This window comes from Labrus mixtus, chromosome 13 (genome assembly GCF_963584025.1).
Source record: "Labrus mixtus chromosome 13, fLabMix1.1, whole genome shotgun sequence".
NCBI classification, from domain to species: Eukaryota; Metazoa; Chordata; class Actinopteri; order Labriformes; family Labridae; genus Labrus; species Labrus mixtus.
In genome coordinates this window covers 1,054,133-1,068,261 of record NC_083624.1, presented here as the reverse complement: position 1 = coordinate 1,068,261, position 14,129 = coordinate 1,054,133, and the positions used below count along the sequence as shown (strand labels likewise).

At 41.0% G+C, this 14,129-nt stretch overlaps 1 protein-coding gene across 8 annotated transcripts in view; it reads left to right on the top strand.

Moving 5' to 3' along the window:
* LOC132986586 (mitogen-activated protein kinase kinase kinase kinase 4-like) overlaps positions 1–14,129 on the top strand; it is a 100,310-nt gene that overhangs the window by 51,259 nt on the left and 34,922 nt on the right. For all 8 annotated transcript variants that reach the window (XM_061053049.1, XM_061053047.1, XM_061053048.1 and 5 more), the window contains exons 4-9: positions 7,405–7,530; positions 10,384–10,494; positions 10,669–10,759; positions 11,768–11,898; positions 12,264–12,318; positions 13,968–14,046. In XM_061053049.1, coding sequence (XP_060909032.1) covers positions 7,405–7,530; positions 10,384–10,494; positions 10,669–10,759; positions 11,768–11,898; positions 12,264–12,318; positions 13,968–14,046 — 593 coding nt within the window. The remainder of the gene's footprint in view (positions 1–7,404; positions 7,531–10,383; positions 10,495–10,668; positions 10,760–11,767; positions 11,899–12,263; positions 12,319–13,967; positions 14,047–14,129) is intronic.

Genomic DNA, 14,129 nt, shown 5'->3' with positions numbered 1-14,129 from the left:
AATCACAGCTGGGCTTATATTCAATAAAAGATAACTTCCTCTGGTTGATATTTTGTTTAAATCTACTATTAAGTAGGATAGCATATGAAGCAACTCAAGAGGGGTTTGTCTTCAATTCCTCGTACATTATATCAAATCGAATGCCTTAGCCAGTGATGCTTTGTCAGATGTGACAGCCCTTTGCACTTCCTGTGTGAGAGACTCAGGAAGTGCACCTACTCAGTTTTTAGCACCTGTGTCTGCTGCTCTTCAGCTATAAGCAGCTGCAGTTTCTCTCTCGCTTCATGGGTATATGATTTGAGGTTTAGGTTATTTTACTTTTTTCAGCACACTTCTCTTTATACACATTCAACTTGCTAGACATCACTGACATTATTTAAACATTTGGCCTTGGTATTTTTTGATGGAAGATGGTTACATAAAACTTAAGTGATGTCATGCGTCTCTCTCCTTTGTCCTTCCCTTGACGTTGGTCGTGACACTTGAAGATTGAACAATTAGAAGACTTCATCTCAAACTTTTAGGGAATAGGGATGGACATTTAGTTTTTCCTATTTTGTCATAATTGCAATAGATGTTTGTTTTTCTGGCATGTTGGGCTTCTTTTTGTGTGTTTGCATCCAGACTCAACAAAAGCTGAATCAACCAATCAGGATGTTTAATGCTCGGATCAGCACAATTCTTTGTTCAGATTTGGGGGCCGCATGAATCAGCACGGTTAGTGGGGATTCAGACTGAAAACAGCGCTGTGTTCATCAGCACATTGAGCTGACTGTTTGAATGTGCTGGTGAGACAGTGCCATACAATACAGGAAGTGTAGAACAGATAATGTGTTTTAATAATTATTGTCAGGTTTTGAAAAAAGTGCACAAAAGCTGATTGTAAAACTCAGAATAGCAGCTGAGTGTTTTCAGAAGCGCTATAAACTTTACATCAGGTTCATTATTTAACCACAGAGCTAAAGCAGCGCCCTGTCAAATTCTATTTTTAATCTATTTTTTGATTAATCCACAAGAGCTCTTGGCATAAGGCCTCAGGTTTATATTTTTGTGTTTGATTATTTATTATAGTTATATCTATGAAGCTATCCTACGTTGTATATCAATATACTGCCGCACTAATCTTTTAATTGTGTTAAAGTATCTATACTGTGTCTCTGCTCCGGGTGGTCAGACAATAAGACGGAGAGGTAGGAATCGAGGGAGTGCTACTTAGACAGAGCGAGCGGGAGAGCTCAGATAAGGAGAACAAATCAGCAGAGAGAGTTTCTTGCCCTCTCCGTCATCCTGTGAGACGGTTCAGCCGAAGTGCAGTGGGATTATGGGAGGGGCTACTGCTGCGCGTCTCCTTCGCTCTTCACCTCCATTTCATACACCTCCCATGTCCTTTGTTGTGCACCCGTCGTTTTCATCGATAACGTTCTGTTTTTGTCGTACTGATTTTCTTCCTTTCTTTTTCTTTTTTATGCACACACCTCCTGCTCGTGTTCATCGTCTTCCCATGCCTCGCCATCTTTCTTTCAGTCACCACCTCAGACTGTTTTCTGGGGGAAGTGAGAGAGAGAGAGAGAGAGAGAGAGAATAGACAGAGGGAGTGAAGTCATCGTCATCTCTTACAGAAAGCAGATAAATAGATGCAGAGAGAGAGAGAGAGAGAGAGAGGTGCAGCAGCTCTGCATTCAGAGTCTCTCTGCTGCTGTTTACTGGAAGTCATCCAGCGGGATTCAGATCGGGAGAGAAAAAAAGATCGATCTTGATTAGCGAAAAAACTCCACAGCCAACATCTTTACTTCCACCCTCCTGGCCTCCCGGGGATTGAATGCTTTTCTCACCAGATTCTCTCTCGCCTGTTATTTCTCTGTCTGTGAATTTTGCACCTGAAACAAACTAGTCACAGTACAAGTCAACTCTCTCTGTCTCACCTCCCACTGCTCCCCGTCCACTCAGAAGGTGTGAAAGTGAAAAGTGGGAAGGTGTAGAAGGCGAGGAATTGCACGTTTGTCTTTGAGGAATAAAGTCTGTCGTTCTGTAACAGATTAGCTGAGGGGTTGTGGAAATTGCAATGTCACTCAGACGGCTGACTCAGAGTGAAATATCTCTATTAGATGTACTGCAATGACATTTGATGTACATATCCGACCCACGCCCTCATAGAATCATCTTCATGGTGAATTGAATTTCTTCTGCAAGTTTGATTGCAGGATCATTTGTGAAAAGTCACTCACACCCTGAGTGACTTGCACCCTGATTGCCAAAACCCTTCCCACTTGTTCCTGGTTTCACAACAACATCTAGAGGTGCACACCGTCTGTGAACTTCATCTCCTTCTCAAGAAGCAGCGTCTGGATTTACTTTACTGAGGCTGGCTGACGAGTATCGGGGTGAAGACACTTAGCTGCAAACTGTTGATGGACAAAAAACACATGAGCCTGCAGACTCTGTCCATCTGTCTCTGCTGTGTGGCATTTTCATAACTGTTGTCAGAATCCAAAATCATTCACTGTATCTAAGATACACGTGTTTCTGAATCCTTATTGCCATAAAGGATTTTGAAGATGAAACAAACACTATTTGCTGGGATTTAAATGTAATATGAAGTGCAAAGTGAATGTTGATTTCTACATTTTGATGCAGATTTGTGGAAAATCACTTTGTTAGAACTATCTGCAAGACTCCAAGGAAGCAGCTTTAACACGCTTGTAGTCTAAATACAGTTTGGTCATCTTTTGCAGTCACTACCATTTCCAATTCAACCCCTCAGGTAGATATTACTGTAATCATTTTTCATGACTCAAGATGAATTCTTGAGTTTTTCTTTCTGGCTTCCTGTTAAAGAAATGCCATTCTCTCTCTGCCTTTTGTTGAAGCCAAACTCTTCCTCCTCCTCAGTGTCCATTTTCCATCATGCTTTCTCTCTGTGGCCGTCCTCTCCCCGGGGGGAGGTCGCGGTTCTGTTAGCACCGCTGTTGTACTTTAGCCGCAATATGCCCGCCGCCGTGTCTCCCCACCATCTCATGACCAGGAATGATAATGAGCAGCTTTGAGACGCCTTGTTTTTTGAGCGACTGACTGTGAAAACAAGGTTGAGGGAGTAATGGAGAGGGTGATACACGACCATGGGGGATAAAGTCATTACAGGAGACAGTTATGGAAAGAAGGAGAGTAAAAGAGTTCGTTAAAGGATGGTCGAGAGAAAGACGATGATGTCAGTGTCTCCTTGTCGAAGCAGCTGTGTTCTGACATCCAGGTCTCCTTCTGCACCGCCTCTTCATCTATCTCACACACACAAGAGTCTGTGTGTGTTTCTGTGTGTGTGTGTGTTTCTGTGTTTTCTCCATTGAATCCAAACGAGGCTCTCTGACAGACAGAAGGCTGACGTCTGAGCTGGCCGTACGTCTGGTGCAGCTCAGTATAGAAAACTGTCAGTGCTCTGAAACCTGGCAACAAACTCTGGACCAGATTCTTGTTCGGAAAAAATGTGATGAGTCATTAAACAGAATATTAATCAGCTACGAGTTAGTGTGCTAACATTAGCCTGCCAACACAACAATGCAGACCACAGGCAACTGCAGCTCAAGCCAAGGACAATGGTGCTTAATTATGGTGCGTTCTAATTAATAACTGCTTCGTGTGAACGCGAGTGGAGTGGGGTTGGAGGTGTGTCGCTGGAGGAGAGCGGAGGCTTCAGAATAGCGGAGGTGTCGTAAAAAAACAACAGTTTGTTTTGGTTAAGTGCTGGAGCTCAAGGGCGACACCTACTGGATCAAAAAGTCATTCTTCCTTTAATTTGAAATCTATTCAAGCTAAAGTTGCCTTCAGAGTTTTCAGGGTGTCTGTCTTCTTCCAACGATCTTTGCTTTCCTGACTACAGAATGTAAACGACTCTTACATTATTTTTAGATGTTTTTCAGTTTTCATGTCTCTTGTTGAATATTGTGTCAGCCTGTTCCTGCTGTATTTGTCTTCCTCCTGTCTGTCTTCTGTCTGTAATTATTCTGACTTTTTCTAAAAACTCTCCAATGACTGACAGTTTGTGGGCGATGCGATGTTCTGTCGACCAAAGAAGGAACTATTTTCTTAGTGTTGACTTTCTGCTCTTTAGATTTTTTGCTTTTATTTCCACTAAGTTGTGGCTTATATATCTGACTGCCTTGCTGGTTGAGTGGCGGGTCGTCTGGCTCACCTGCTGGGTGACTGACGGTCTGCTGCTGATGAGTGGATTAGCAGAAGGACTGGCGGCCTGCTTTGTTGGCTCTCTGACTCACTCGTTGGCTTGCTGCCTGGTTAAATGACTAGCTGCCTGGCTTTAGCGGTAACCAAATGGTCGGCTGACTCAAGGGATTGGCTGACCATCCGGCCGACTGACCTCATCTTCAACGGACAGTCTGAACTCTTTGAACAGTCGGAGCAGATTAAAGCAAAAAATGAATGAGGGAAAAAAAATCTGCTTCTTTTTGGAGGAGAAATCAGCTCGATCCCAGGGATGTTCTCGTCTAAAAACCTGCTGTTTACTCTGAGATAACTTCACTTTTATCTCAGCAATGACAGAATTAGCAAGAGGAAGAACCGAGCAGAAAAAAATTAAGAGAAAACCCTCTCCATATGAGTGACGGAGGGAAATAGTCGTTACTCAGGTTAACCTAAGCGTCCTGTATGTCAGAGATAGTGAGACTGAGCGGCAGGATGTACGTTTTTAGATCTGATGACTTCTGCTTAACTGTCTTTAAATGCCGTAGTTTGGCTGAAAAGTCCTTTCATCTCTGGACAGGATTCAGAAATGTCAGCCGAGTCGTCTGTCTGTCTGTCTGTCTGTCTGTCTGTCTGTCATCGGTTGCCTCTGCAGCTGCACAGCCTCGATAAGACACGCGTGTTTAGATTTCTGCTAAAACGAACATTTAACACCAATCATATCCTGTTGTGAAAAAAGAAAAAGACATGCTCTGACAGCCAACAGAATGAGGTCGCTACCCTGCAGTGGTAAATATAAATGTGGGGTAATGTCTTTTGCAGATGTAAAGCAGCTCTGAGTTGTCAGTCTACAGAAACATTCATCATAGTCGGATTGAAACATATACTCACATACAGCAGTTTAAGGACTGTTCTTATATAACCTAAAGATCTATTCTTTGACATTGTTGGTTGTTCTTTGAACACTGTTGTCTTACGTAACTGTTTTTTATCCCATCGAAAGACACATATTCTGCACAGAGCTCTGCCTCTGATTGGTCCAAAGATTGGCTCATTAATCTGCAGAACTTGGAGCTTTCTTTTTATCAGCTACTTTGTTGTTGTTTCTTATGATTCTGTTTTTTTAAAGCATACAATGACACAGAAAATAAACATGGTGACTGTAAAGAAAACGTTTTTCTATCCACTCGAGTGCTACATAAAGTGTGTTTCATCATTCTCTCGTATTGTGAAACTATCTGTTTTCACATGGAGCCAAAGTGAGTGTAAAATAACAACGCTCCTACATCTGGACTCTCAAGGTATCAGCAGGTCAACTGCTTCAAAACCACAAAAGCCAAACCGTTTCCCCTCTCGGTTCCTCCTGGCTTCTTCTTCACGGAGATTTCTGCAGTGCTCAGTTTGCTCAGAAGTCCGGTCTGCAGCTTCCTGTCACGCTCCCGCTTATCGTGCTTATAATAACGGTGAATACTTTGTGTTATGTCAGCCCAGGTCGGTCTGTAAAATCAGACGCACAGGCTCGGCTGATGCAAATCGATTGCAAATAAATGTCATACAAGCTCTGTGACGCTGCAGTGATGGAAAAGTAATCGCTTGATCTGGTTAGAACTCTGAGTCGGTGCTGTAATATCCTGAGTGTGTGACGGGAGGCTGTTGTTATTATTCTCAGCTGATATCTGCTTTGCATGTTTGTTTGTGTCTCTGCTTGGCTCCTCTGAACATAAATGGACTGAAGAATAGCTGTGAAGAAAACTTTTTTCACATTCGTCTGCGTTGTCTTCAATATCAAGGTTGCCCACTTGGAGGGGGCTGAGGTCTCAAACATTACACAAATGACGTGAAAACTAAGGGCGAGTTTTAAAACACAGGGGAGTCTAAGTACTACATGGAATATGTTGTCTAATAGGTTTGCCTTTTAGGATCCTTGAGAGGAAAAATACAATTTCCACGCTTTCTTTTGAGCTGCTTTAAATCCAGCATTAAAGACGTTTGATACTTTGATACTTTTTGGTTACCATGTGTTTTAAAATGATAAATACAACATAAAGATGGTATTTTAATTATCTATATATAGAAAAGCACCAAAACAACATCTATTTCATAATACAGGTTAATGTGGGAGGGGAATGAATCCATTAAAAGTTGCAGACAAACTCCTGCTCACTGTTTAAAATTGCACAAAAACATTGGCAACACGTCAATGTTTTGTGCATTTTAGTCAGAGTGCAGCAGTTTGTCTGCAATTTTTGATAATAAAAAACAAGATATTAACAAATATTCAGTGTCTAGGACATCTATTATTGTTGCCACGGTAACAAAACCAGTATGCATATTGTTTAATTTTCACTCTTATCATATGGAAGTTTGAAATTCTGGTTTTGTGAATAGAGCCCGACCGATTTATTGGCCTGCTAATGATATCGGCCGATATTAGCATTTCATGTGGCTATCGGTATCGGCTAGTTTTATCTCCGATATGTGCCGATATAACCAGTTTAGGTTTATTTCTAAATAGTTGATTTTTATAATAGTTCATTTCTAAATGTCTAAATGAGTATTTTTAAGTTCACTCTTACACTGTCCAACAAAGGTTTATGTTCAAAGACCGTTTTTTCACAACAGCATTTGATGGATCAACACAATAACAGTGTGTAACGATCTGTCTCTTAAGATTGATGATAGATCTCAGAAAGATATCGGTCAATATATCGTTACCAGATTTTTCCGCCACCCTTGTATCAGAACCAGTATCGGCGTCAATAATCCCATATCAGTCGGGCCCTAACTGTGAAAATCCTAGTTTGTGTTTTTCATTCAAAAGCTCCTGAAGAATATGAAGTGTATAAAATATAAAGAATTAAAATGGGAAACTGCGTGTCGACTTTAAAACTTCACTTGCAGAAATGTGATTACTAAACCAAGCGGAAGAAATGAAGGAACACGGGGACAAAAAGTGAAAGTACTTCATCCTCTGCCTCCTTCACTGTCATCGTCTCAGATAACAGTTATTTTCCTGTTGGACCGTTGTGTTGCTAATTTTCCTTCCTCCCAAACAAACCCCTCCACAGCTTTGACAACCTGGGCAGAGGAAAACAGGATTGTTTGTTCTGATCTACTCCAGTAGTTCATATAATTGCTTCCTGGACGTCTCACAGGTAACAGAAATGTGTTACATCCTCACTGATGGGTCTGCCTGTCTCCGTCTTTTGTTTGTAGGATGAGGAGGAAGAAATTAAGCTGGAAATCAACATGCTGAAGAAGTACTCTCACCACAGAAACATCGCCACCTACTACGGAGCCTTCATCAAGAAGAGTCCACCTGGACATGACGACCAGCTATGGGTGAGTCTCTTTCCTCCAGTTATTATGATCTGCCGTCACGCTGAAGGCAAAGAGCAGCAAACACTCTTCAACTCTTACCATATTCTGGACACCATGTATGAACAAAACTAAAGCTATGTTCACACTGAAGCCTACATTTTAGATTTTAGATTCCCGTGCTGCTTGGCCTGGTCCTAAACCGAACTGCATGCCAAATTAAAAAACCTCACACATGGGGAGCTGGTGGCCAAGTGGATAGGGCGCTTGGACCTACGTACAGAGGCTGCGGTCCCAGAAGCGGGCCATCCAGGTTCAAATCTGACTTGTGGCTCCTTTCCAACATGTCAGTCCCAACTCTCTCTCTCTTAATTTCCGACTGTAAAGCCTCCTTCCCCCCAAAAACAATAACAACAAAAACATCATGTGCAGCACGCTGTCTCCTCGAGGTAGCTTATCATTTCATATAAAACAGCAGAAGATCTCATAAAAGCAGTGACACTACACGGAGCACAGTGGAACAGAATGAGAGTGATTCAACATCAGAGAGGAAAATCTTGTGTTACTGAGAGAAGATGGTCTGAAATCTTTCCTGAGATTTTCTCGTTTAACCAAGTTTAGTGTCAAAAAGGAGCAAAGAGTGCTACAATAGCCTGATTTTAGGTTTCCCCCTCATATTTAAATTAAGCGTAGTCCGCAGTGACAGCAGATAAGAGAGAAATCAGAGATCAGAATTCAAACATCTCTTTAGCAGTGGGTCCTGTCTCTGTGGCTGTGATGTGTCTGTATGTTGAGTTATTATGATACACACACTGCCTTTCTGTTCACCTGCAAACCCTGAATACATCAAACATATTATCACCAACATTATAGCCTATTCTGGCTCTCATACACATACAGAGAGAGAGAGAGGGGGGGGGGGGATACCACAGGAGAGAGGAGAGTAATAAACAACACAACAAATCAAAGTAGAGACAGATACAGTGCAGAGGAAATGAATAATAAACAAAGCAAAATGAGAAACAAACAGGCGTCAGGGGGAGAACAGATTTATAGCTGCCGGGCTTGTTGGAGTCAGGATCACCTCATTTTATGACCCCGCAGCTCTGCTGTTCCTGAAGAGGAGAGGTCTCACTCTCACCCCACAACACGGCTCCGTGTTTGTTTTTACAGCTGCATCCACGACCCGTTTACAACCCGGCTAATGTGGCTACACGCTGTCTGCTGTTTGTGTTATTGTGTGTGAGAGAGAGTGTGTATACGTGTCATTTTCTGCAATCCAACACAACTAATTCAAAATATTCCTGCACAATGCAGAGGCAGAAAATAAGGGAGGGTTTGACTCCGTTCAGTTTGTTCTTCTAGAAACAAACTGTACGCAAACAGCAGATTGTTCTGTTTCTATCAGCACTACTTCAGCAGATGAAGAGTGTTATATTGCATGTTTCATATTTTTGTATTCCCTGCAGAGGTAGCAAAAGTACACACGTCCTTTACTCAAGGAGAAATACAGATGTGTGTTAGAAAAAGTTTCTGGTAAAAATAAAAAGTTCTGATGAAACTTATGCTGAAATAAAAAGATTCTGAATGTACTCACAGTATTAAAGGGTATAAAAATCAACTTCTACAGTGTTTTTGAACATCGGGGTATCCTGAGAGTCTACTGACCCACACAATGTGAAATAAACCATCCAGTCCTTTGTTTGTGGTCTGCATAAGTCTTACAACACAGAGAAAAATACTCTGTTTCAAATGTGCTCTCCTTGTGATGTCACAGTGGGATTCTGGTTAAAAAAAATCCCCTCCCCTGATATCTCCACCCATGGACTCCACCCCCAGACTAGAACAAAACTTTTGCGCAGGTCCACCATTTTTATTCTAGCGAAGGAGTGATATCTACCAGGAAAACTTAAAGAGACACACACACCAAAACGGAGCGTTCTGAGAGAGCTGGTTTCTACAGGGTCACAAACCTCCTCTGGTGCTTGATTCATGTTATATTTTGACCAAAGCACAGATGTTTCATTTAGACCACAGGGGACTGTTTGAAAAGGGGGATAAGATGTCCTCTTTAAAGTGTAAAGCAGATCTCTGAGGGACATTTCTACCTGTGACTTTTGTTCAGACTAACCTACATGTGAAGATAGTCATACACTGAAAGTCATTTAAAGGTATATTGCTCCTAGGTGAAAATCAGATACAAAAAATATACCTAACAATGATTGCATCAAAGATAAAATAATACACATTAGTTTAAAAAGCTTGATTTAAAAACATAATTAGTAGAAGATGCAGATATTTCAGTTTAAATCTGGGTAGAAAGTTTTCAGAAAGATTTATTTACACTCTTCTTTTGTACAGTAATAAAGTATTTGCATTTGATGAGTTCCCACGTCGGATTCTCTTGAACCGCTCTCGCTGAATGGATCCAAGCATACTGTAACTGCTTTATATTATATAAGTCTGTTTTGGAGTCAGTGGATTTCCTCGTGCTCACAACATTAAGACCACATTTCCCATCAACCCTTCTGCTTCCAGTCTCCTGTCCCAGTCCCTGCAAAGGTTAAACAATGTTTTCCATCAGCTTTTATTCTGACAACAGATGCTCTCATATTTCCACACAGATAAAAACAAAAGTAGAAAAAATGAAGAAGAGAAGATGAAACAACAGAAGCTAAATCTAATAGAAACCAACTGTGTCCGTTCAGAATACATGTGCTACTGGTCTGCTGATGTACAAATGCTGCATGTAGCACCTTTTGCAGATTGTCTCTGTAACTGTGTTTTCTTACTGTCTGCCCTCCCTCCCTCCCTCTCTCTCCCTACCTCTCCGTCTCTCTCTTTCTCTCCCTCTCTCTCTCTCTCTCTCTCCTCCAGCTGGTGATGGAGTTCTGCGGTGCCGGCTCCATCACAGATCTGGTCAAAAACACGAAAGGAAACACCCTGAAGGAGGACTGGATCGCCTACATCTCCAGAGAGATCCTCAGGGTCCGTAACCATGACGATTTATTTTTTCCACAATCAATGAAGGGAAACTTCAAGTGTGTTTTTGTTGAAAGGCTGAAAGCGTCACATGCTTTTATTGTTGCCTGATTAAGCACAAACATTTAACACAACAAAGAGTGAGTAACATTTCGTTGTCGTTGTCTCCCCTCTCTGCAGGGATTAGCTCACCTGCACGCTCATCACGTCATCCATCGTGACATCAAGGGACAAAACGTGCTGCTGACTGAAAACGCTGAAGTCAAACTGGGTATGTGTCTGGTTTTTATTGTGGCTCTAAATGGGCCTGCACTCAAAAAAAAAAAAAATACTGCAGTTGAGTCAGCACTGAGCTTGGGCCAACAGGAGCTTTGGCTTTGGGTTGTTTTGTCATGTATCCCATTGTTGCACAGTTGTCTCACTCAGTTCTGCAAATCCTTGAATAAAATCCGCTAAATAACCGTGCGACTCTCTGATCATCATGTACTGAGAGATGTAACAACATGGCTATTATTAAACACAAAAGAGCTCGTAGATTGTTCTTACTTCATTCATTAATAAACAAACTTGACGAGACAGCTTGAGAGAGCTTTGCATCCTAACCAGGGTGACTTTAAGTGAGCGATGCACAAGCATGAAGCGGAAAACTGCTCGAATAAAAAAAGTAGTTTAATGTCTTTTTTACAGTTTTGGGAGTTTCAGCCTCCTGTTGTATTTTCTTTGCTTCATTTTAGGCCTTTGTTTGAATGCTGGGCAGGACTTTCCCCTCATCAATCTTATTTTATGACGAGAATATTAAGCCTAACTATTTATAATCAAATGTATTTATTACGACGGCACGATAGCTGTCCTGTGAAGGCCAGTATAAACCACACACCTCCACTTTGTCCAGTTCTGAGTTCAGAGGAGGTGAGTCCGAGGTTTTTTTTTCACTCGACACAGACTGAGGACTCGTGTGTGCCGGTTTCAATGTGATGTCAGGCTGAGTCAAATTTTAATTAACATGGTGCCGGGCCAAGAGGCCGAATCTTTAATGTGGCTCAGGGGCGGAAACTTGAATGACTCCTCTGATGATGTTGGTCTGTTCAAACACAGGATCAGCACTCTTTTAAATTTCACATTCAGTTTTTTTTATTTCATATTTTAACCTCCATCAGTCCCCAAAAAAAATCATGACATTCAGGGTCGGTCTTTAGCCTCTCTTTTACTTTTATAAAAAATATGCAAATGAAATGTTTTTGTTCCGATGATAATTAAATTCAACTTTTTTTTCCCCCAGTGGACTTTGGTGTGAGCGCTCAGCTGGACCGGACGGTGGGACGAAGGAACACTTTCATCGGGACGCCATATTGGATGGCTCCAGAGGTCATCGCCTGTGATGAAAACCCAGACGCTACCTATGACTACAGGGTAAGAAATCAGAACAAAGGCGGGGGAAAAAACACTTGATAAACAGTTTAACATACATCCAAAAGCTTTTGTGATAGACGTATCAACCTGCAGATGTTTGTTTGATAAATATCCAGAATAATCAGGACATTATCTCCGGAATCCAACATTCTTGAATAATTTGCTCGTAGTGTCAGAAATCACCGTCTGGAATGAGAGATATAAATGGTGCTTCATTTAAAAGCAGTTGCATGAGTTTAAAAAGTAAAAAAAAAAACACTTTGATCGTAGATATGAGCAGCCTGCTCCACAGTAGGAATAAACATGCATGAATAAAAGAAACAGGACTCAAACTCATTGACCCTTTCTGCTCCTCTGTCCTGCAGAGTGACTTGTGGTCATGTGGAATCACGGCCATAGAGATGGCAGAGGGAGCGCCTCGTAAGTACACATCACTTAAACATCACGTTGGTTTGGTTGGCGTTTTGAAAACAGGAAATCCTTTAAATGTTCGTTTTGAGGAATTGATGCCATTTCAGCACAAAGTGGGACAAGAGCAGCATCTACAACTTCTGCAAACAGATAATGAACCCATTGACTCTAGCAGCAATTTGAAAAAGTTACTCAACATATCATTTGGGGCAAAGGTGCATGATACATATCTGGCAAATTATTTTACTGCCTGATCCAATCAAATGCAGTTAATGCAGCTTGTAACGCATGTTCTGCAAGAGATCAGACAGCCATGGTGTAATATATTCTCCATCTTTACTCACTGCGTCTCAGCCCTTCTTATCTTCAGGATGCAAAAACTTCAGGTTATGTCCTTTTTTAAATTCTGCATTTTTTAATCTTGCATACTTTTTTTAATCCCTGAGGGAAAGTCTGGTTTTGCACTCTGTTATTCCAGAGACATGCTTCTCACACACACAGGCCTGAAATACACACATGAATAAGTGGAGAGATGACATAGTATGGCTGCTACACAGGGGCAACCCCTAAACTGTTCTGGGGTTCGGTGCCTTGCTCAAGGGCACCTCAGCAGTACTCGGGAAGTGACCTGGCACCTCTACCAGTCCAACATATTTTACACCTCACCGGGACTTGAACCAGCAACCCTCCGGTTTCAAACCCAGGTCCCAACAGACTGAGCTAGCCTACTGCTGCCCCAGAATGTTAACTCAAAGATACTCATGGCTAATACCAATTATTTTTATTTTTTTTATTTGTCAATTTTATTTCATAAAAAACAAAAAACAAACATAAAATCTCAAATTTTGAATGAAAAGGAGCAGAAAGAAGACTAATCTTATAACATCTGCCCCTCTTTTACAAAACATTAATTAAAACAAAACAAAACACTTCGTTCAAAAACAATTTAAATTAAATTAAATTGGCTGCAGGCAAACACAGCCACTGGCAGCCCCCCTGTGAGTCCACCTTACCAATTCATTATACACAAAGTATATTACAATAAATTATTATTACAGTATCACGAAAAAAAAAAACAGTGTCTCACTGACATATTTCCACATATTTATTCAACAAGCTAGCTTTAATTTTTCTTTTAAATATCATGTTTGATTTTGATTCTTTAGTTTCTCTGTTGAGATTCCTTTCACAGTAAAACAACGTTTTACTCAATTTGGTTCTGAATCTCAGTTTATTAAAGATCTCTGTTCCTTTTAAATTATAACGGCTTTCCCTTTTTTCAAATCTGTTTTTTGGCAATGTTTTCTGATTAGCTTTAAACATAATTTGCAGAATACTGTAATCAACTAATTCATGAAATTTCAACAACATTAACTGAATGAATAGCGGGTTTGATGGATCTCTATACCGACTTCTACTGATGATTCTTATGGCTCTTTTTTGCAAAATGAAAATTGAATGTCATCAGGTTAATAAAACCCTGAAATAATTGTTTGTTGTTTAAGCTTCAGTCAACTGAGCTGTGATTTTCACTTTCTCTCTAACCTCTAGTGACAGTTTGTGAATAAAGCAAAGGTTGGCCTTAATGATATATATATATCATGATGTTTGCTCTCTCTCCTCTCTCTTACCTGTGTTCTCTGTTTTGTCTCCTCTAGCTCTGTGTGACATGCATCCAATGAGAGCCCTCTTCCTTATTCCTAGAAACCCTCCTCCTCGACTCAAGTCCAAAAAATGGTGAGAAATCAAGATTGAAATGTTTGACTCATTCTCTGAAGTCTTAACGCGTATCTCTTAATAACCACACTTCTTGAACATGA